This window comes from Falco naumanni, chromosome 2, assembly GCF_017639655.2.
Source record: "Falco naumanni isolate bFalNau1 chromosome 2, bFalNau1.pat, whole genome shotgun sequence".
In the NCBI taxonomy this organism is placed as follows: Eukaryota; Metazoa; Chordata; class Aves; order Falconiformes; family Falconidae; genus Falco; species Falco naumanni.
The window spans coordinates 114,713,196-114,736,155 of NC_054055.1; the positions used below are offsets into that span (position 1 = coordinate 114,713,196).

The following is a 22,960-nucleotide window of genomic DNA, read 5'->3' on the forward strand; positions in this document are numbered from 1 at the left end:
GGTTTCCAAGGCTCAAACCCATTACATCAAGACCATTAGGATGCTTTTAGTAACGCATCCCAGTGGATCTGCTAGAGCAGCTATTAGGTATTTGACACACAGTAAATCTTTGCTCGCGCTCACCCCTCTCATCCCTACATCCTCCCCCAAAACAAGCCAGCCAAAAGACAGGGGCAGACTGAACTACACAGCTTTTTGATCCAGATGAAAGCCACAAGCAGGGTGACACCAGCCCAGCATGGGCACGCCTACAAGACGAGGCGACAGACCTCTTTGAGACAGACCCCTTCACCCACCCTACACCACCCCACTCAGCTCAGGGTGGTCTCAAATGGCTTCCTCTGCCAGAAGGAAACCAGCCTCCTTCCCACCACACATTTGCTGCCACCTTCTCCCCTGCGAAGGCTGAAAAAAAAGGTCAGCCCAAGCACAAATCTGAATAACTGCTGCCCTTCCTTCGCATGGTGGTTGCGGGGCAGCAAGTGTCCCCTGCCAAGCTCCCTGGGAGCACACAAGCCAAAGCAAACAGATGGCAAACACATGTGTATAACAACTGGCAGCCTGCATCCTTTCCTTTTGCCAAGTTACTCTATTTAAAAGATAAATGGGATGATGTCCCGTGACTTGCCCCACAAAAGCAGAGGAAGCAGGTTTTTAGACTCACCTCTTTGCACTTTCAGCGGTGGAAGAAGGTGTATGTCCAAGCACATCATGGGAGAGCTCTTGCTATGGAGGGACAGGGGTTTTACCTGCAGCTGCAGAAGGACCCTATGTGCACAAGTGGGAAATTCAAGAGGAGTGGGTGCAGTGTGAGAGCAGTGGAAAGACGACAACAAAACTAGGCATCTCAGGCAAGGCTTAAACACATGCAAGAACACAGGCAGGGTCCCTGTATGCTCTAATGACAATGGCAGTACATGAGGCCACCTCTGAACACCACTCTTTACATCCAGGCAAGGGGAAGGAGGTGGGAGAAACAGCGATGCTAGATGAGAAAAAGGAAGGTGTTTTGATAGCTACATATGAAGATGAGCAGGTAGATTTACATCCACCCTGCAGCCCTTCAGACTCTGGACAACCTCTGCCCCTCTGCAATACAGGCATCTGAGGCTGAACTCTGATCCCTGCTCACAGGCAGGGCACCTGAAGCTGATCTTGTTCAAGTCTGCCTGATTTACAGCAGAAAGGAGCAAGAGCTTGGCAACTTAAAGCATTTGGCAGCTACAGACTCTGGATTAGATTTAACTGCCAGCTAGCTCATGGCATGGGATTGATTAGACGTAACAGCTCCTTACATGCCAGTGACCCATAGATTAACTGTGCTGCTGTAACACTGATGGCTGGAATGAATCACAACAGCTCCAAGTTACAGTCACATGGGCTACGCCCCACGAGCCTAACAAGGTGGCAAGAAGAGGCTGGTCCCATTCACATACGATAAGTGTACGATAAGCGAGAAAGCTTGTGCGGGTAACACCATAGAGCTCAAAGTACAAATCAATTTTCTTCTTTTCCTAACACCACGAGTGAAATCAATCAGGGCATAACAATCTCTTCCATGCTACGCTCCCAACATGTATTAAGAAAAAAGCAGCTCAACAACAGCAAGCAAAACCTCAGCCCTAACACTGCACTTTTTTCTCAAAAAAAAAAAAAAAAAAAAAAAAAGTAAAAATCCCATGACACCTTTTAAGCCACTCTCTCTACTTCAAGGGGCCAAGAACAGAGACGGAGTGACTTGCCTACACAATCGTATCACAAGTCAGAAGAAAGCACTGGAATTTGCATGCTGTGACTCCAGCTGTAGGCGCCAGATAACACTGCAGGCATAAAGGTCAAACCCTTCAGCAGGAGCTCTTAAGATATTGTCTGCAGGCCATAAGCAGTCAGCAGAAAGCTGGGAGATGGCATGACGCCAGCCCAGTTCCTCTTGGTATCTATGCCCTTCGTTGCAAAGCGCCTTAGCACCTGGCAGGGCGGTTAAGCAATCATCCCCTCCAAAACCTAGCAAACATCCCTCCTCCGTAACGGGATTAGACAGCAGAGTAGGAAGACAGGGTACGGGAACCTCCAGTAGAGGAAAGCAAAGCTTGACAGCATATTCAGGAGGTGGAGGAAGCTGAGGCCCAAGGACTGTATGAGAAGGGAGGGAGCAGAAAGCACTGAGCCAGGGAGATGAAATGATATTGTGAGAGGGGGCAGAGTACTTTGAAAGCACACCAGAGATAAATGCATTCAGATAATTGCTTAGAAGAGAATAAATATTAGTAAGTACTATAATTACCTCGAACACTTTACAAAGCTGTAAGAAACATGACTAGGAGAAGGGCTGGCACACACGCTTGTTGGGAGCTCCTATTTCAAGCTAGCAAGAAGGAACCAACAAGGCCTGACACCCAGGTTGGTAATTTCAGCCTGGCAGCCAGCCACAGCCCTTTGGCTAGATCCTAGGTACCCGGTAACGCGAGTTAATAAGTGCCAGATTCCAGCACTACGGTTTTCTGGAGTGAAGAGCTTCTGGACGACTTCTGGCAACAAGCACCTGCCTTCTCCTGTGACTCTTATTCAAGGCCCAGCTCCACTTTCAGAGAAGTTTGGAGGAACCTGGGGAGATTCCTGCGTCTCCCAATGATGTTGAATGGAGATAGAAAGATTCCTCAAGAAAGGCTAAATCTTCTTCTAAGCATTCAAATCTTGATATCTTGATAACGAGAGATCAGAGCCCTTCTCTCCCTGAAAGACAAAGAAAAACTTTTTCGCTTTTTTTGGGGCTCAGTATCTCATCTCCAAGCCTCCACCTCTCTAAAGGCTTCAGAAACCATCCATTTCACACAGCAGCCTGGGTCAGTGCCAAGATACTCTCAAAACCAGAACAAACATTTAACAATTCAGACTCCATAGAAAAACACATCTACCTCACCCTGTGTTCCCAGCTCCCTTTAACAAGCTTCTCAATTTCCATAAAAAGCCCAAAAGCCATAAAAGTGACAGAGTGCCTCAGGCAGAGAACTCAGGGATGTAGCAGCAGGGGGAAAACAATCACCAAGAAAACAAACAAGAAAATCCCCCAAAAGCCTAGATGCATCACCTAATCCCCACTATTCCCCTGTAACCACAGTGACTCCAGAGCAGAACGCATTTGCTGGGAAGCAAAGCTATCTACTTTTTTGCACAGGGTAGGGAACACCAAATGACACCAACTCCAGACTTATGCCACTAGCTCAAACAAAACGAAGAATTAGCAGTGCCACCACAGCTGTACATCAAAATCACCTCCAAGCTTGTTCAGACCCCGATGAGCTGTTTTGCAAGGGCTGGAACAACAAAACCCAGGACACCAACCAACAGGCATCACTCTTAACGCTCGGCGGTGCTAATGGCTGTGCAGCTGCGCGCGTGTGGCTCTGCAGCATATGCTGTGGAACCTGATGGTTTCTGCTACCCTGACGGGGCCAACTTTGTTGCCAGAAACTGCAGAGGAATCTCCTTATTCCTGCACTTCCACAGCAGTGTCAGTCCTTTCTGACTGGCAAAGATTTCTTACGGCCGCCAAGATCAGAAGAGACAGAGGCGCTAGATGATTTTTCAAGTCCCAAATGGAATCAATAGCTTGGTACGAAAGCAGAAGGCAGCCAAGAAGGGTGGCAGGTACATCGCTCAGGAACAAGACAACAAATACAGACAGATCCTCACTATCTCAGTTTCTTTGGTATTTGGGAGTCTTTGATGCTTTAAAAGATGCGTGTGCGGTGGAAGGCCTAGCATTTGGCAAGATCCATCCTCCAGAGCCTGTTCTCATCTATCTTAACAGCTGGGTTCTTCACCTTCCTTCTCCTTACGCTTTCCCTTGGCCCACCTTTTTCCTACTCTTCCAATTAACAGTGGGCCAGCTCTTCCCTCCCAGAGGACCACTGCTCGGCAAGAGCAGCAAATGGACCTGGGAACACCAAGGAACCACCAGCAGCAGAGTAAAATCAGCAAGAAGGAGCCTTAGGAGTGTACAGGCAATGGCTCCAGGCAGAAGCCGCAGAATAAATGCTATGCAGGGCAGAGTGGGCAGCCTCTGTCAGAAGCTGGTAATAGTTAGGACAGTGGCTGTGGTCAAACACTGGGTTCAACTCACTCGTTTGGCAGGGCTGAGCAACCGGCTGCACACCCTGGACCCACGGTACCAAGGCCCTGGTGCATGAACAGCAGACTGGGGTAACCCAGCCAAACGAACTCCCCATGCCCTCCAGCTACCTGCCTCCCCAGTACCCCCCTTTCCACAGGCCCCATAAACATCTGGAGGATCACGTGAAAAATGGATCTACTTGCAAGTCAGACAAGCCCCCCAATCCCTCTATGTACTTACTGGGTTTGCCATGTTAGTTTCCGGACCAAGCAAGTCCCCCCAACCAGTTCCACATATGAGCACCCTGGCCCACACCCTTCCCTCCCCATGCTGGGCAGGAACAACTCCTTTCAAAGAGCAGCCCTGCTTTTTTGCATTTGTGCAAGTACTGTGCAGCAACAGCAGAAGCCCCGAGTGTCCAAGACTCTCCCTTTTTTGAGAAAAGCTTTGCATCACTTAGCTGAGATGATCTGGTTTTGTGCTCATCTTCAATTACTTACTGAAATGTGACTTTTGCAGCAGCTAGAAAGGCAAGATTTCCTCTTGTCTCATTGCCATTTGCTAATTAAACCTTCTAATGACAAAAAGCTTACTAACATACATCACTGGAAACATGTTCTTAGTACACTGACAGAGACAAGGTGAGCAACAGGTTAGAGCTGGAAATGACATATATGCATGCAGACATCCTAGACCCACCAAAGGCAGCTGCAGACCCAATTTCTTTGCCTTGCAATTTGATCAAAACCCGCTTTGTCAGGAAAGGCTCCATTTTAGTCTCTCCATAGCTGATAAGAAACAGATGCTAAACGTCTCCTAACATTTAACCAGAAAACTATTCCTTAAGAGGATTTTACATGACTAGGAAAGAGATGCCAATATAAAAATGGAGTCAAAACCCATTTAGCAGGTTATCATTAAGGAGTATTTAGCAACTTAAGAGCCAGAGGCAAATCACAATACTGCAGTTTTCCAGACACTGGCTGGAGGGCCTAAATGTCCTTGATACTAGTACACACGTCAAATCACAAGCAGAGGAACCCTAAAAACAAGAAGAAAACCCAATTGTGCTTGAAAAGTTTCCCCCCTTCCTTTGAGGCAATTCTCCTGGTGCTGCAAGTTCCTGGGCAGGGTCTGCAGATTGCTAACAGTCAGTGAGGAGCACTCTTTCTGGTCACAGCACTCCAATTCATCTGACTTCCAACAAACTAAAACACCTCTGGCTTCGTACTAAACTGTATGAGCTTTAGGTCAACGGCGGAATCCATGACTGATTACGTAGGGGTAAGAAAGAAGCCAAGAGAGACCAAAAGCAAGAACTTTAAAAGAATTAAAAAAAAAAAAAAAAAAAAAGGTGGTTTCCTGGTCCAAAAAATTCCATAAGCCTCCCAACACAGAAGTGATGCTCTCCCTATGACACGGTCTCTCTCACCCCTCTCCCTGTGGTCTGCAGCGCTGTTTATTCTACCTTCCACTTTGTATAATGGGTCTGGTAAAAGTGTTCCAAGTACACATTCGATTTACAATAAAAATTGCTTTAATAAAGACATCTAAGTTGACGGAAGGTCAACTAAAAGACGACAATTCGCATAAACCAAAACCTCCTGTGTAAATAAACAGGATTTGCAGGAGCCTCAGGATGTCAGGTGGTCTGGCCAAGACTGCAGGGAGGGAGTCACCCCATGAAAAACTACATTTGGGGATGCGCAAGACCGGAGCCTGCCAGCCCGGCACCGACGGTTGCAGCAGCTTCCCATCACGCTCAGGAAACGCAGAGGGCCGGCTGAACCGCATGGAGAAATGAGGCAACAGCCAGGGACACCTGTAGAGCCCCCATCCAACACACTCCCCAAAAGAAGCCGAGCTACAGCCCACCTGGGATCAGTCTAGGTCCAGCACCACACACCACAGTGATCCAGAGGCAGCAAACACAGGGGTGAAAGCAGCACAATCAGCTGGCAAAACGAAGCTCGAGGCGGAGGACTTCGGACAGACGCAGATGGAGAAAGCACGATCTTGGCCACTGCTGCTAACAACGCATCGAGGAGCAGATGAGGCGCCAGCAACATTCCTGGGTTGCTAGCTTTGGTAAACAAAAACCACCCCAAACCCCGTGTGTGCAAACACCCACTCTGCCATTTTCTCCGCCTGCTCCCCTTCAGCCAAGCAGCCTTCAGCTCTAGCGCAGCTAGGCTTGCGTGCCAGCCACCGACCCCCTCGGCGCCCGTGCCTGGGCAGGCAGCAGGAGAGCAGCAGGGTGCGACAGCAGAGAACCCCAACAGCAGTCAACTGCACACTGCTGTTCCCCAGCCAGCACCCCCTCCCCTCCAGGAGACAGGCCTTCAAGATCATCCCTTCTTTCTCCAAGAGTCACCTCCGCATCATTATTTCACTCCAACGTGCCATTTACAAGTGAGCTGCAGTTTCAAGAACTTGCACGCAGGCTCTACTCCCCTCTAGGAATCGCAAATAAATCACCAATTACTATGCATGAATAGAGAGAGGAAGAGGGTAATGAGCCTATGTACATATATACATATGCAATGTTTGAACACAAAGAGCTGTAAATTGCATTCACAGGTGGTATTCTGGAGACTGCAGGAGACTCAAAAGCAGAACTATTCATAAACCAGTCACCGACGTGAATGAATTCAGCATTCCCCAGAAGCCTATTGTGTTTCCTATATATTATACTATAAATATGGGGAGTATCAGACTTTGCATCCCCGGCAAAAAGAAGGTAAATCTTGAAACTACACATAGGATTAGCACTGGCTGGCACAAGTATTAATGGTCTCATCGCTGCATCAGTATTATTTACGGCACTTGCTCTATTTTCCCATTTTGTACTTGCTGTGATGAAGTGCCACTTGTTTAAAGAACCCTGTAACAAACACTGCAGCAAGAAGGGAAAAAACAGCAGAGATCTACAAACGTTAGACCCACATGCCAGATGTGGGTTTTCAAACCCTGGTTTTGCAGTTACTTGGATTCTGGTAGCTAGTTAATGCTTGATATATACTATATTAAATCATCCACCAGCTCTTGCCGTAACCACAATTCCTCCTTCAGCGATTCTCCTGAGTTTGCAAAAGGATAAGGAAAAATTGAGTTGTATTTCTTTTTCTGCATACCCAAGCCATAGAACCTTATCCGTATAGTCTAGCATTATCATTACTTGTTTGGAAAGCAACAGTCCTTTTCTAGCCAGTCAGAGATTTACGTTACAAAATAAGGCTTTTTATTCCAGCCTCTTCCCCACTAAGTCAACCGATGTCTCAGTGTTACTAACAGCAACCTAAAGCACTTCTCTGCAACCCGAGGCTTTCACACCGATCACACATCCCTGTTTTGTTACAAACCAACAGATGGGCAGATGCAGATGAACTGTTTGAAGAAATCCAGGTGAAAAACAGCAAAAGAAAACTAACTCCAAGCACGCACGTGGTACGCTGCCTGCTGTTAAAAACAGCTCACATTTAACACAAGGAGGCCAGCAAACCATTTTTACAAACTAGATACATCCGTGGGATTTGGGGACCACTGAAAAGCAACCGATTCTTCAAGTGACAGAAGACACCTCGCAGCTCATCCCCTGGGGGAGGGTGAAGGCACGTGGAAGAGCCAGTTTTAGGTCAAACCCAGAGAGCCAATTCCCGCAAGCGGAGAGTCGGGGGCGGCCTCGGCAGCCGGCCAGGCACCCGGTTCGCCCCGACACGGGGTGTACAGCGCAGGCTTGGCGGGTCCCACTTCTGTACGGCTGCGGGAAGCCTTCGGCGAGACGATGGATGCCCTCTGCTGCTACGCCGTCGCAGCAGCCGGGTGCGCTTCCCGAGTGGCGTGCAGGCAACCGACTGCTCGCCCGCTCCATATTAGGAAGAGTTAATCCAGAATAGTGTTATTGTTCTTCAACAGGAGAGATGGAGCGTGTGAAGCCAAGCCAGCAAGAGGCTGCCGTTCGTCTACACCCATCTTGCGGGCTACAACAGACTGCCTGTACTCGCGCAGCAAAGTCACCCTGGATAAACTTAGCTTTAAGATGGTTTGTATTTTTATTTTTTTTCCAGGGAACCCAAGGAAGAAAGCTACTGGTTAAGGGAAGTTTGAACCTCCTCCCAAACCATTTCGAAGAGTCATTTCTGTTTCCTAAAGACAGATACAGAGCATGAAAAACCACACACACAAGCAAATTAAGAGACATGGAAGCACAACTGATTCAAGTAAAGACATTTCCAAATTGGCAGAGCAGGCATGTGGCAATTCTCAAGACAGTAAAGATGCCAGCCTTGCTGCTTCTTTCCTCAATAACATTCAAGCCAGCAGAAAATCTCACCGACGAAAAGGCAAATCAAAACAACTCCGAGGTTGCCCTGTGCATACCCGGGCAGAGAGCAGCATGAGGGTGCCGCGCTGTATTTTCCACCAGCACTAAGCCAGGCACATCGGGCTGCCTCAAAGAAAACCCTAAGCGGCTTTCTAATTGTCTGGTGTCCGGCTTGTCCCAAATTCGTAGTAAGGGATCTTGCATTGCTCCAGCACCCCTCACCCAGCAGCGGGGTCCCAAAGGACGTTACAAAACCGCGTACGTTTCCCCCCGGGCAGGCACTCGCGGGATGGGACATAAACACGCCGAACGAACGGTCCGCAGGGTATGAAACGCCGGCAGGAGGGGAAAGGGGTACAGGAGGAGTTCGCAGAGACAGCACAAAGCATTCAAAATGCATTTCTCCTTCCCCTCTACGTTTCAACGTACTCTTCGAGAGCCAAGAGGAGGACTTTGTTTCTGCAGCCCACCTTACCCCGGGCATTTTCTCTTGCTTTCATTGTGCTCAACACCCACCCGCAACTCCCAGCCCTCACGGTCCCCCTCCGAGCCGTGCCCCGACCCCGGCAGGGCGCAGCCCCGCGCCGTTCGCTGCCCCCCAAGTTGGTGCCGGTGCCCAGAGCGGAGCCGCCCGCCCCCTCCGCTCCCAGCCCCGGCCGGAGCCCGCGCCGCGCCCCGGGGCTCGGCCAGAACGGTCACCGGGGTACGGCGGGTGGAGAGCGAACCCTGCCTTATTGTACATGTACATATATATACGTATATATTTATCCCACCCCCCACCTCCGACCGCAGGCACAGTGCGGGCGGCGAGAACTCCGCGGGAAGGCGCTGGGTGATTTCGGCACGGGTGACCCTCCCGGAGGCAGCGCAGCCGCCGGGGGTCCCGTCCCGTCCCGACCCGCCCGGCGGACCCCCGGTCCCGTCCCGCCCCCGCCGGTCACCGGCACTTACCGAGGAGGAGGAGGGAGGCCAGCTGCGGCCGCAGGGTCCGCATGGCTGCCGGGGCGCGGGGCGGCGGCCGCCCTTACCTCCCGCCGAGGGGCGCCGCGGGGCGCCGGCTCCCGGGGCAGGCGTCGCGCCGGGCCCGGCGGCACAAAGGGAAGGCGGCGGGGCCGGCACGGGGAGGCGCCAAGGCGGGCGGGGGCATCGCCCCCGCAGCGGGGCGGCCGCCGCGCCTCCCCTCCCCGCCGCTCCGCTCCCCGCCGACGGCTCCCGGGGGTGAGGCAGGAGGACGGGGAGCAATCGCCTCGTCCGCGGAGCGGGGAAAAAAAAAATATATAAAAAAATCAGGGAAGTGGGGTGGCACGGAGCAGCAACAAAAAGACCCCACCCCGAAAAGTTGTGAACGGGAACGGGGCGCCGCGCCCCCCGGCTTGCCGCGGCCCGCCGCCCTCACCTGCCCGCCCGCCCGCCCGCCCCGCGCTGCTGCCGCCGCCGCCGCCACCGCGGGGTGCCCGGCGCTTCCTCCGCGCCGCCAAACTCCGCCCCCGGCCCGCCCCGCCCCGCCGCCGCCCGCTCCCCCCGGCAGCAGGCGCGGGGGGCGGGCAGCCCCCGGGCGGCGGGCAGGGCGCTGCGCGGCCGCGGCGGCGGCAGGGGCACTCCGGCCCGGCCGGGGGCGGCTCGGGAAGGGCTGTGCCGTGGGGCGGCGGGGCCGCGGCTGAACCGGGGTCGTTAAAGAGCGCAGGGATAAGCCCGGGTTCCTTTGTTTTAAGGGAAGAAGCGAGTCCTCGGGCGCTCCTGGGAACCCGGCTTCTTGGGAACGGGCATAAACGCTCGCTTTTGTTCCCATGCAAACCAAAAATAACAGCCGGGCTTTCCAAGTTTTGACCAACTCGTGACCGTCCCGCTGCGATGCGCTGTAACGGAGACCCGAATCCAGGGCTGGCGTTAATGCCCGGTTGCCAGATGTGATCCCCCCCCAGTGAGCAGGCACTGCTGCACTTGGGATGCTGCCCAGGCAATCAGCACTGCAATGTGTCAACGGCAGAAATGCATCAAAAGTACATCCAAGAAACGCTGAAATGCGTAAATATGGCAGTGCTGGGGACTGGGGTTGATGTTGTTTGTAAATAAAAGATGAATGAGAAAGCCCTTCTCAAGGCTGCAGGTGTTCAAATGTCCTTGCAAACGAAACCCCCAGTTGCTTGTTTGCTCAGACAAATAAGAAAAGAGGCCAGGGGTGACAGCAATGGCAAGTCAGGTACCCTTCTAGTGCTCCAGTCCTGCAAGGACCCTTCTCAGGAGACCCTTCTGCCTATGCACAGAGCCCCCAATGAAGTCTTGGTGGTGCAGGTGTAGGAACCCAACTCTTCTGTGCCACAGAAAGGCAGAAACCAGCACAAACCCAGGATGTCTAATAGAAGATGCCAAGTCCTTAGAAGCTGTACCCAGCAGAAGTCACAAGCTGTCTGTATTACCATATGGACTCGCTTCCCAATGTGGCTGTCGTGGCAGATGCATTGGTAGCCAACTCCTGGTGACCCAGCAAATTCTGTTTCTGCAGGCTAATAATGTTAAGCCACGCCATTTTCGGAGTGGGAGGTTTAATTTGCAGCTTTGTCATGCTCCCTGAACAGAGGAGCCAAAGAATAACCAGAGACGTGTGGGAGAGAAAGGGTTAGCGTTGTATTTGCACTGAAAATGAAACTCACGCTTTGGCCCTTAAGCTTTAATTACATCAAGACTGCCTTCAAGTGAGACTTGGAAAAGGAACAGAGGTGATGATAAGAGTTGATAGAAAATACCAGTCTATTTGCCTTTTCTCTTAGGTGATTTGAGGGCTGAAACGTCACCCAGTGTGATATCGCTCAGCTTGCTCAGTATTTTTCACATGCAGTCTCTTATTCTAAGTCCTCACAGACAAGCCCATGAGTATTTAGAGCAAGCACTGTGGGGCTACTTGGAAGTAAACTTCCAGCATCCTTAAATGGATGCAGGATAAAGATCATTTACTCTAATGCTTCAAAAGATGTATAACTAGAGAAATAAATAATAGCAAAAGAAAAAAAAAGGCAAATTGAGAAATGCAGGGCACAGGCAGGAAAAAACGCTTTTTTTCAGGATAAGCTCAATAAAAAGGAAGCATTAAAGCTTGGTAATATAAGGCTTTTCTAGATGACAAGGGATATAGACCACAGACCCACTACATTCCTATATGGACAAATTATTTCCATCTCCATCTGAAGACATGGGGAGGAAAACACTGACATGATTCAGGTGAGCTCCTGGCGCAGGTCAGGGACAAGTCGGGAGCGGACTGCTGGTTTCTTGGCTCTGAATACATCGCTTTTGCCAGTGGAGCCTGTCAGAAGATAATTCAAGATGAATTTAGGTGCATTCTTGCTGTTTCCAGGCACTGCGTGACTTTACAGTGTACGAGTCTAACAGAAGCATAAAAATGCCCTGCAAAAATGTTATCAGAGATTCCCTAAACTCACATCCTCTTCTCAGAGCTCTTGCAGGGTATTGCATTAATGCATAGTAACAATAAAAATATAAAAAGACCATGGAAATGACATTATAGCATTATAAGATTAATCCAATTGCAGTCAAATTAGATTATAATAAGAACTGTGTGTGCTAAAGACTATTAATGGGAACCTGTGTTTCAAAAGCTTCATCACCTTTGCACGTGTTCTCCTCCCTGACCCCAATAGTAAAAATAGCTTGGTGTTCACGAGTGCCCTTCTTCAGAGACTTCCCAAACACTCTCTGGTCTTCTGAGGAAAACATTGGCCTTACTCCTGCATCAGTGGGGAAACTGAGGCTCGGGCAGGGAGACTTTCTCAAACCTAGGGAGGCATCCAGCCCTCCCTCAGGCTTGACTCCAGCATTTCGAGCTCCTGCGGTGGGACTCCGACTCCCTGCGGATGTCTGTCCATCCACGTGGCTTATTCATGTGGCTGAATGGGAACGAACGCCACAATTGCCGCAAAGACAAAACTGTTTCAAGCACAAGGGTGCTGCGAAGCAGCTTTCCAGGAAGACAGATCTGGGCTGCCTTGTACTCCCAGCACAACTGAGTCATTCAGGAGCGCCATCCCCAGCAGCAGTCGGATCATTTCGGTCAGGCCATGCGGTTGCTCTTTGGCAGAGGGCTCGCTGTAATAGCTGGAGGCAGACGGGCGTGACTCAAGCGATGCTGATGATATATACATTAGGTCACAACCCACACCACCACCTTTCTTGTTGCTCAGTCACTGCCAGCAGTCTGCTGAGGCTTGCTTCCCCGTTTCTCGCCTTGGCAGGCAGATATAGAGGCCGGACAGCGGGAGCTCGCTCTTGGGGCAGGGGGCAAACCACCCCATGTGCCGCCGTTTGCTGAGCTGCTTCCTGCTCATACCAAGTCACGGGTGCTTCCCGTCATCGTCCCTGCCTTTTCTAGCAGGAGAAGCACAACCAACAGGTGCTGGTGTGTGACCAAGGGCCACCAGGGTAGAGTCTTCCAAACCTCTGGGCTGCCGGCGCTGACTGTAATACAACAGCTGTGACTGAGATCTGCATCCTTTGCCCTAGGGAAGCAAGGTGACATCAGCATCCAGACTCTGAACACGCAAGTTGTGTGACGTGCACATGCTTCCCTTGACCCACAGGTGAAGAGTGAAGTTAGACTATTGTCCAGCCCTCAAAGAAAAAAAGTTTGGCAGAAATACATCATATGTACGTTATGCAGTAAGAATGCCGGTCTTTCTTCAGGTCAAAACGCTGCACACCCTCCAAGTACTGGACCCAGTGGGTATTTACCCCACTCCTCTGATCAGCAGGCAGGGGAGGGAGAGAGGCACAAAATAGATTTGCAACCTTTAGATTTTGGAGCAGGCAGTAACCTGCGTGGCTAATGGTTGCAGAGTATAGCAAAGAGGGGTCTGGGCCCAACCAAGCCAGGCGGGCCCCTGTCTTGTTTTCAGCAAAGCAGGAGGCTCCTGACTCCTCCGCAAGTCAGGGGGAGCGATTTCCTTCCTGTGCAGGAGGAAAAGAGGGATGGGAAAAAAGAGGAGGGGGAGATTTAACTGCAGCTGTGGGAGTGACTCCCTCCCTGAGGGCAGTGACTCCAGCCAGAGCTGGGGAACAGCTGAAAAAGCTGGATTGTCCGGAGAGGGGAGGTGTGCATCTGCACCCCCCTCCTCTCAGAGGCCACCTGAGCGTTTCAAATTGAGCAGTCAGAATCAAACCATCCAGTAACAGAAAGCACTTTCAAAAACAACCACCCCATGTGATTTGCCCGAGATCACATGCCACACAGTCCACAGAACTCCGGGTCTTGTGGCTACGCCAAGCCTGAAGATGGGCTTGGGGGAAGGTCAAAGCTCCTCCACCACTTTTGAAAGGGGGAGGAGGCACACCTAGAGCTCCCAATAAAGCAGGGAGGAATGGCCAGAGCCGGTTTAGTTTGATGGAAAGATTGCATAAAACATTTTCTCCAGGCCTTATTTACACTGTGAAGTTTTGAACATCAGTTTCACCCAGAGGAGAAAGAAGACATTTATATTTAATGGCCAACATTTAAGTTCCTTTAAAATGAGCTGAGAGGTTGCATTTGGAACAGAGAGAAAATCCTAACTGCCCTGGCACAAGCAGCAGTGCTGCTGTTGTAGGGAAGCTGGCATCTGTAACTAGACTGAGGTTTTGGGTCTAGCTCAGCCTAGGTTGCATCCCAGGACCAGTATGCCGGTCTGCAGATGGCACCAAGGCAGTTCCCAGGCAGCCCCATGGACATGAAGGAATTCCCATTTGTGTGCCCTGGGCAGAAGGACGAGGAGAGGGAGAAGGAGGGAGAACAAAAAAAACCCAACCCTGTGTAAAGATAGATCGACACATTTCCAGATTTTCAGGACATCTGTCAGCAAGCCCCAGAGTGTATGGCAGCTAATCCCTTTGCAGATTTTCTTTTAACTGTTGCTTGACAGAAGAGTATGCCAATTTTTTCATAAATGTACCCATGTCTGAAGTTGCACTCCGCCTGAGGTTATGATCTATCTGTGAGGAAAAACATTACACTACCAGCTTGGGAAATGACATTAGGGAAACATCTTGCTGAGAAAAATGCAGCAGATTCAAGCTTTGGAGTATGTCAGAGCAAAAGATGTTTCCTGAAGATGAAGACAGCCAGAGGCAAGGCAACTACCTGACTAGATACAGTGCTCCCACCTTCTCCAACACCCCTGCCAGCTCGCTCCCGGGCTGGGCAAAGCTGGTGCAGGGGAGAGGGCTGGTGCTGCAGTGCTGGGCTGATGGTCAGCTCTGGCTTCAACCCCCTGCTAAAGAGCTGCAGAAGTCCTCCCACATGTCCCCTCAGATGCAGCTGGAGCAACAGCGCAACTTGGTGCACACTTCAGGATCCGTGAGATCAAAGTGCTGTAGAGTAATGCAAAGCTTTGTTTGTTCCTGATTTAATTCTCAAACGCTGTGTTTTATGGAGTTCAGCTGCTGCATCGCTCATCTGCTAAGGGCAGGCAGAACGCAGACTAAGAGACTATCGTCCTGTGCCACAGTGGTAAAATGTCTCTGTCCTGACATGGGCAATGCACAAATTACAGGGGCAGAGAGCCCTTCGGTGGCAGGAGCACTGGGCTCATTAGGCACAGATGACACAGGCAAGGCCCCAGGTACTCCTCAGCAAGCTGCTATAGGCTCTGCTCTGTGGCCAGCCAGAGCCACAGCTGCTACTGGGACCTTCCAAGCTTCTGTAGGCTCTGCCTGAAGTACATGCAGAAATGAACACGTTGTTTTTCTGCTTTCTAATCCCACCTACCAAAATCAAGCTCAAATCCCAGTTTTGTGATGTTTTGCAGGTTAACTCAGACCTCCCTATGCTCTAAGCATGTGCCGGAGTAAGACAAGTGAATAAGAGGTTGACTCCAAGCCCCATGATTGCTGATGGAGCAGCAGTTTATCTTTGTTTGCCTTCCCCCCTGGGAAGAAAAGTGACATAGAAAAATGGGCAAATGGACATTTCCATTATCAACTTGTTTCAATGGCAACCAGCAAAAAAAACGGGTGTTTCAGCAGTAAAAAGAGAAAAAGAAATCTCCTTTGCCAAATACACTTTTAGCCTCCCATACAAGACACTCTTTTTCTGATCGCATTTCACATTTTTCCATTTTTCCATTTTGAGGAAAGAAAATCTGTTTCCTGGCCTGATCTAACAACGTGAGACTCCTTGGGTGTGTCTGAATTCTTTCTAAACAGTCCTGAGCGACTTGTGCAAGGAAAAAAAAGGAAAAAAAAAAAGCCTCTCAGCTGCTGTCATTCTGTCATTTATCTTGAAACATTTCTTTCATCCAGTTAGCTCTGATAAGCACTTTGATTGTTACTGTGGAAGAAATATGTAATCATTAGGCTTCAGAGTCCACACCTTAATTTCTGTGATTGAAGCCAATTCATACTCTCTCAATACTGGTCTGACAGCAAGATAGCAGCTGATACTGGAAGACAGAGGAAATTCTGCTTGTAGTTTGCTGTGGGCATTGGTCACCTTTATGTAATACCCAAATGGTTTGGGACTCATCTAGGAGGGGGGAGCCCAGAACATCATGCCCTTATTCCCAGGATTGTTTTGCATGTTACATTTAAGAATCATTATATAAACCCTAAAATATACAGGAATGAAAGCCTGGGAGTCTAACCTTCTACTGAGGTACCTGAATGTTAAATTGCAAGACTTGCTTTCCCATTTATCCCCTCCACCAGCTTGCTCTCTTTCTCCCTCCGCATTCCATTCCCACTCCAAGGAGCACGACTCCGTGGGGTCCCTATTCCCAAACACAGCAAGCTTTGCTATCTTGCTTCCAACCCAAACTGAAAGCACACACCAAAGGCAGCCAGATACCTGCTTGCAGCAAAAACAGGCAATGAATGGCTTCTCTGCCACACTGCAAATGACTCGTTGCCTCCAACTTTTCAGTTCCCAGAGTCTCTTGAGGGAAGCAACAGGTTTTGTGCATTAGTGCTGCAGCTAGGTATTTCAAATGAGTGCACTGGCAGAGCAAGCACTGCCCGGGCTCCTCGTGGTGAGCTATAGGTAGGAGCTTGCCCAAGCATCCCTGTGCTGCCCTTACAATAGAGCAGGCAGGCCTGCAGCTGGAAAAGCAAACCTACGCCTTCAGAACAAAATGGTGTCAAAAGCCTTTCCTGGAGAACCAGGAATACCTCTCCCCTTCCTCTTTAACCTAAGGGGTTAAATTAACTGCAAATTAGAAACAGCACTGGGTACAAAGCCACTGTTCTCACTGTGGAACAGGGGTGACCTTGATTCACCGTGTTCCAACTTGCCCACCTGACAATATCTCGCACCCCCAGAGGCATCCATCATGCCTGGGGAGGCAAAGGAGCCATCCTGCCCCAGGGCTTCCTCACCCCTCTCGGCTGAGCCTGCCGGCAACATGCCCATGGAACATCCACAGCCGCACGGTTTTGTGCCCATTCTTCACTTCCCAGTGCCATTCACTTGCATGCTGAGAAAAGCTCCTCTGCCACGCAGCTAACGTGATATCTGCTGCTCAAGAGCGAGGAGAAAATTACTTCCGGTGTCTGAAAGCTTGTTTGGTGTCATCCCCCTCCTGCACCCTGTCACTTCTTCATGGAGGCCCCGGCTGTGGGGAGGAGGGAGCCCAGGCAGCCTTCTGCTGCTGCCCTCCCCATGCTCTGCCTCCTGCCCGGGCAGCGGCTGCGTCGCTGGAGACAAGGTGGGAGCAGGGCGAAGCTGGGAGAAGAGGCAACAGGTTTGCAGGATGCTTATTGCCAGGCTGATTTGCTGTCCTCAGCAATTTGCCGAAAACAAACGCTGTGACTAAAGCTGGCTGTGATACAGATGGTTACCAAATCCTGGGGATATTATCTTACTCCCACTTTACACCAATGGAAAAGACAGCTCAAGGGACAGAGCAGAGAACTGAGGTGGTGGTTCCCCCGAGGCAGGATCCGATTGTGGTCCCCTCACAAACACCCAAGGGATGCTGACTTTGACTCACTATCAGCCAGATCACCCCGGCCAGCCAGCATGGACAGGTTTTCAACTGCAACACTGGATCCATCCCACCCAAGTGGAAATGTGATGTAGAGCAAGGCTGTAAACTGAAAATCTGAAACGTTGCTCCAGTAAAACATGTGCTAGATTCCCTTGCTAACCTCCCTTGACAGATAAGCTGTAGCAGAGCCTTCTTCCCCAGGGGAGAAGGGGAACCTTCACTTGCCCTAAAAAGGCTTCTGGCTCCAGCCAGTGGAGTTCACCAGCTGCTTCTCAAGAAGAGCCATTTGCTCTGTTTTGTTTTCTTTCAAGTACTGTTTAAATTCCTCTGCACACAGGCATCTCAAGCCGGAGCTAACGCTGCAACGGACAGCCAGAGCTGAGGAAGGAGTGTCATCTGCTGCTCGTCTGCCAGCGCCAGCCCCCACCCCAGGGAGGGCCACAGAAATGGCAGCAGCCGGCCCCAGCAGCAGGGAAGAAGCCCAACTCCTGCGCTCTAACCTCAGCTTTCTTCTTGGCTTGCTTTAGGATAAACAGCTAGATACTGCACCCCTCTTTGCCTCAGTTTCTACCCCAGTAGGAAAAAGTAACGCTCACTGCAGTGTTTCATGAATTTTCTGGCAAGCACCCTTGCCAGAAGAGGAAGAGCTGCCAGTACCTGCATGAGCACTTGGACCAGGCTGCATGGACACAGAGACAGACCCCACCTCAGAGGCCTCAACAAAGCCAAGAAAGTCCAGATTTGATATCGTGATGCTCCCCCCAAAAAATCAGAAAAAATACCCAAAGCACTCTGGTAGAAATAGAGCAAAATGAGGTTTTTTCAAGCGTGATACAGATCTGCAACAGCACCCAAGAAGGAGCAAGGCAGGAGTTTTGCAACCTGATTACAAGCTAGCTCCGCTTTCACCTCAGCAGTAAAATAAAACGGCCATTGTAACACAAGCATGGTGTCACTGTGTTATTTCACAACTCACATGGATGGGATGGTCTTTAACATTCATAAGAGGAAGCTTCCTTGTACCAGCAGGACCTGAGTTGCCCTGTGCCTGGGGAATGGGGTGGTGCTAGAAGCTGTCATAGCCCCTGGGAGGAACGGGCATGGACTGGGGGCCCCGTGGGGAAGGGAAGAGGAACCACCTTGATTCACTGTTATCGATTGGTAAGCAAAGCAACAGCAGATGGATGTGGATAGAGGAGCATAAAGAAGCCATGAGGCAACGTTACTCATCATGATTAAGCCACAAGAGTGTCTACATTTGCAGTTATTTAGTTTACTTGTTTGTAGACACACATGACGGGAGCTTAGAGGAGGTGTGAGAAGGGATGACAACATAGTATTGTGGATGTCCCCAGCGGGCTCCTCCCTTGCCAGAATGGTCGTACAGGTACAACCCAACAATGTTTCTCTGAAGAACTGTGAAGGGAATGCTGGCACAGGTCTCCATGCCTCCCAAGTCATTCGGAAAAGGGCAGCCCAGGAACAGCTGAAGAGCTGTGAAGGTATGGGAAGTCAAGGCAAACAAGAGGGAGCCAGAAAGCCAAGCACAAGGCAGACGACCCAGTCCAGCATCATTCTGAGGGGTCTCTTCAGAGCTCCGCTGTTGAGGACGGAGGAAAGGGCACCAGCCGTTGTGAGATGTCAAGAGTCCGGATGAATGGCTCAGTGGGCAGATGGCTAGGGAAGATGGCACATCAGCAATGTCATACAAGCCAAGGTCATGTGGATGGGAAGACAGCAAGGCAGACAGGGTGGAAGGACCAGGCACGTGGTGGCCCTGAGTGCAGGCCATGTGGCGTGGTGTGGAGAGACCGTGAAAGGCATCCGTGGGGAGGACTGTGGGCAAGAACGGGCTGGTGTTAGCATTGCTGAGCTTGAGCTTTTGACAGCCATCCATAAAGAAACAACAAAGAAACAGAATTAGATTTTAATTTTGACTAAAGAAGATGGGTGTAAAGACAAGACACAGGTTGACATGTTCAGCATAAAGGTAGTGGTCGCATGTTTGTTGGTAGATGAGGCTGGGGAGCAGAGACAGGTCCTGGTGATACCTGCTCGAAGAGGCAAAGAGACTCACTGAGGAAGGAAGGTGGCAACCTGAAGGATAGCGGGTTTACTTAATCTCCACCACAGCATTTCCAGCTGAGGTGCTCTGCAGGGCCTGAAATGGAAGTACCTATGCTGAGAGAGAGAAGGAAAAAACTACAAAAGTGGAATCACAGCTCCACATTTTGTGTATCTTTCCCTCCCTCGCAGGTCAGTCAATAGCGGCCCCATGGCAGGTACACCCTGAAGCTATCTTCCACCTTCAGGACACAGCAGTCCTACATCCGCTTGATCAAACTACCTGCACATAGTTTGACATGCACGTGCATGAAGTTTTGCAGGATGGGGCTTGGAACAGGATGTAGTAGGATACATGTCAGGAAGGACTCATCACACTGAGCTATCCCATTTGCAGCCTGGACCTCACGGTCCTGCCAGACAGAAAGCAGCATAACTAGGTAGAGCTTCCCAGAAGGGAAATTACAGTCCAAATATGTTTTCTGTATAGGAAAACCAAAAGAAGAAGAAGAAAGGGAAAAAGAAGCCCTTATCTATATTTATAAGATGAAGCTTTTCCTACATGAATAAACCTCTTAACACATTTTTCTGGGCACTGAGGTTATATATTTAATAGGTTTTTCTGGTATCACTTGAAAGTAGATCACCACCATGCAATGACGCCTGCTGTACTCTTTTTCTGGCATCCTCACTAGCTCCCTTCACCCATGCCCCCAGTAACTAGAGCACCGTGTGTTATTCTCACCAGACTGTGAGAGAGGATTTTTCCTTTACTTGGGAACTTTCACTGGAAAGCGGCTTGCTTACCTCCCTTTTTTGGCCCTCTGTGCTTTCTTCTTTCCAACTTAACAAAGAACAAAGGAGACACTCTCCAGAAGAGAAGGGAAGGCACATACCCCTCGGAAACCTCCCTCCTGGCTCTTTGTTAGCATTCTGGTGTTGCAGATCAGCTATTCCGCCCTTGAGCATAGAGCATGGAGAGCAGAAACTTGCAGAGGCCCCTAGTCAGCCTCAACACAAGCGAGAACCTGGCCCCTTATGCTGTGTGCAGTGTGGCTAACACTTACATTGCACCTTTACGAAAGCTTATAGAGCAGTGGAAAAGCATGTAGCTGCCTTATCGGCATTCCTAGATTTTTCCACTCCCTACTCTTTAACTACCTCCTTATGCAGAGAATAGCTCTCGAGGCCCAAGGAGCTCTTCCTGTGCATCGCTTCCCTGCCCTGGTGAGTGCTCCAGCACAAGCATCCTTTCAAGCAAGGCTCTGCAAATTACTGATGGACATAATAAGGCCTATAAACCAAGAAGAACTTAACCCTGCAGGGCTACCTCACACCTGAGCCAAGACTGCTTTGGTTTCCTCCTTCCTACTGCCAGCAGTTCTGCATTGCAACGCAAAGAGCAGAGCTCTTCTGCCGTGGCAGAAAACTTTAATGGGAGAGATGTTAGCTGTAAGTGACCATGGAGAGTGCATCCATCGTGTTGAGGACCAGCTCTGTGGAGTAAGTGCTTTATAACCAGTATACTCCTGCTTTCCACTTTTCAGACTTGGCATTTGGACTCCTGTCTAGCCTCTTCCCCCTTCCTGCTATGTTGTGGGCAGAAGTTTCATTTTGTTGCTTTATTGTCTCTCACCTCCTTATTAAATACAATAAGTTAAAACCTCTGCCTTTACAGCCATCTCTCAAGAGGGGAAGAAGTGAGTTACTGTGGTGTCACTCCTGTGTTCCTGACCTAGGAGAAGAAAAATTGTGGGACTGCTCTCTTTTGCCTCTGCAAGGAATAAATAACTTGCACTGATTCTTAAGCTGTAGCTCACTGTAGACTCCTCTCTGTTTCCTCCATCCACTTCCCACTCTTTAGGACAAAATAACTGCCTCTTCATCTCCAGAGATTTATCTGTTCACTTTCGTGCATGGACAGAAAAAACATTTCTTCCCCCGCAACAATGCAGCTAACTCTGGGGTAGAGCATGACAGCTATTTCACAGCACAGAAGGAGTGGCAGGGAAAATGCAGTTGTTTTTTGCCTGTAGAGATGGAACAGCAGATTGGAATGGCAAAAACTGCAATTTAACTGGAACCTTGAGAAATCCTTCACGGTTTTCATAATTTAGCCCAAAGAAAAAAAAAAATCTGCCTGTAAATGCTGGATCGCCAAAGCATGGGCTGAGTCAAAGGGAAGGGCTCTGTTTAGTGAAGCACAACACTACCTACTGGAGTACCCACTTATTTCTTAGAAGCCTTTTCATCTACCTTGTGAGTAAGCCCGTTTCTGCTTACTTGTGAAACTGGGCAAGCTCAAAGGCAGGAGCACGAGGGCTGCAGATGAAATAGGGAAGGTGTGGGTCGCTGCTCCTTTGCATGACCCAGATGCAGCTCACAAAGCAGCCATCTAATCTTACCTTATTAAAGGGTGTGATACTCATGTGAGAACTAATCACAAGCACTTTATTATTTCTAACCCAAGCATTAGCCAACACTACCCCTTCCCCCCACCATTTCCCTGCCCAAACCTGCTCCAGAAAATGAAAGCTTCAGCAGAACTGTATCCCCACCGAAGCTGGTTCAGGGACTGCGCCTGACTGAGAGCACGGTAAGGTGAAAGTGCCTAGGTATCACAGTGATTAACCCAATATAATTATGTGCTCAAGACATTACAGATAATTTGGGGGTTCAGAGTGTCTGAGCTGGCAAATGCAAACCCTCTCTATGCTGGTAAGAGCGGGAGGTCAGGACACAGGAGAGGTACCGTTAGGCAAAAATCAACCTTCAGTGGGACCTAATACATCAATGTCATTCATGTATAAATTAGTAAGCAGAGTAGATGTTCTGTGCATATCCTCAAGGAGAAATCCAGCTAACAGCCCTGTGCCATCCCTGCCTGCCAGCTTCATTCTCTGCTCCTTTGGCAGGAGGCACACAGGGCATACAGGCACATCTTCGCATGACACCAGGAGTCAGAAGGGGGAATATGCTCCTTGATTTCTCCCAACACCAGGAGTCCCAGCTCCCATACAACTCAAAGGAGCACTGGATGTCCTTGCTCTTCCTGATGATGCCTCTGTGATCCCAGCCTCCTTCAGTGGCCAGCTGGAGCAGGGTGGTGAGTGTCTCTGCTGGAGCTAATTTTCAGTGCAGCATGCTTCTCTGGCCAACAGCTTCACGCAGCACAGTACCAAACACCTACCGCACAAGAGCGGCTTGGCAGAAACACACCACGCAACAGCTCGGAGTTATCATCTCATCCCCGAGCGTGGCTATTCTGCTTTTCATAATGTGGTCCTGGCTCATAGCCCTGGCTCTTGCACGTTACTACACAGGGCTGTGTGAGAGGAGACAAAGCAAAAGACGTGGGGATGCCTGAGGATCTGGGGACGGTACAAACAAAATCTGAAGGCTCAGAAAGGCAGACACTTCTCCCACTGCCAGAAATCAGCTCTAGGGAAGATGCAGGACGTGACTTCCAGTTACTTCCAAGCCATGTGTGCC

General features: G+C 50.1%; 1 protein-coding gene across 2 annotated transcripts in view; it reads right to left on the reverse strand.

Annotated features, from left to right (window-relative positions):
• IGSF3 (immunoglobulin superfamily member 3) overlaps positions 1 to 9,836 on the reverse strand; it is a 100,260-nt gene extending 90,424 nt beyond the window's left edge. For both annotated transcript variants that reach the window (XM_040582958.1, XM_040582957.1), the window contains exon 1: positions 9,390 to 9,836. In XM_040582958.1, the coding sequence (XP_040438892.1) occupies positions 9,390 to 9,432 (43 nt within the window). In that variant the 5' untranslated portion in view covers positions 9,433 to 9,836. The remainder of the gene's footprint in view (positions 1 to 9,389) is intronic.
• Between the last annotated feature and the right edge of the window lie 13,124 nt (positions 9,837 to 22,960).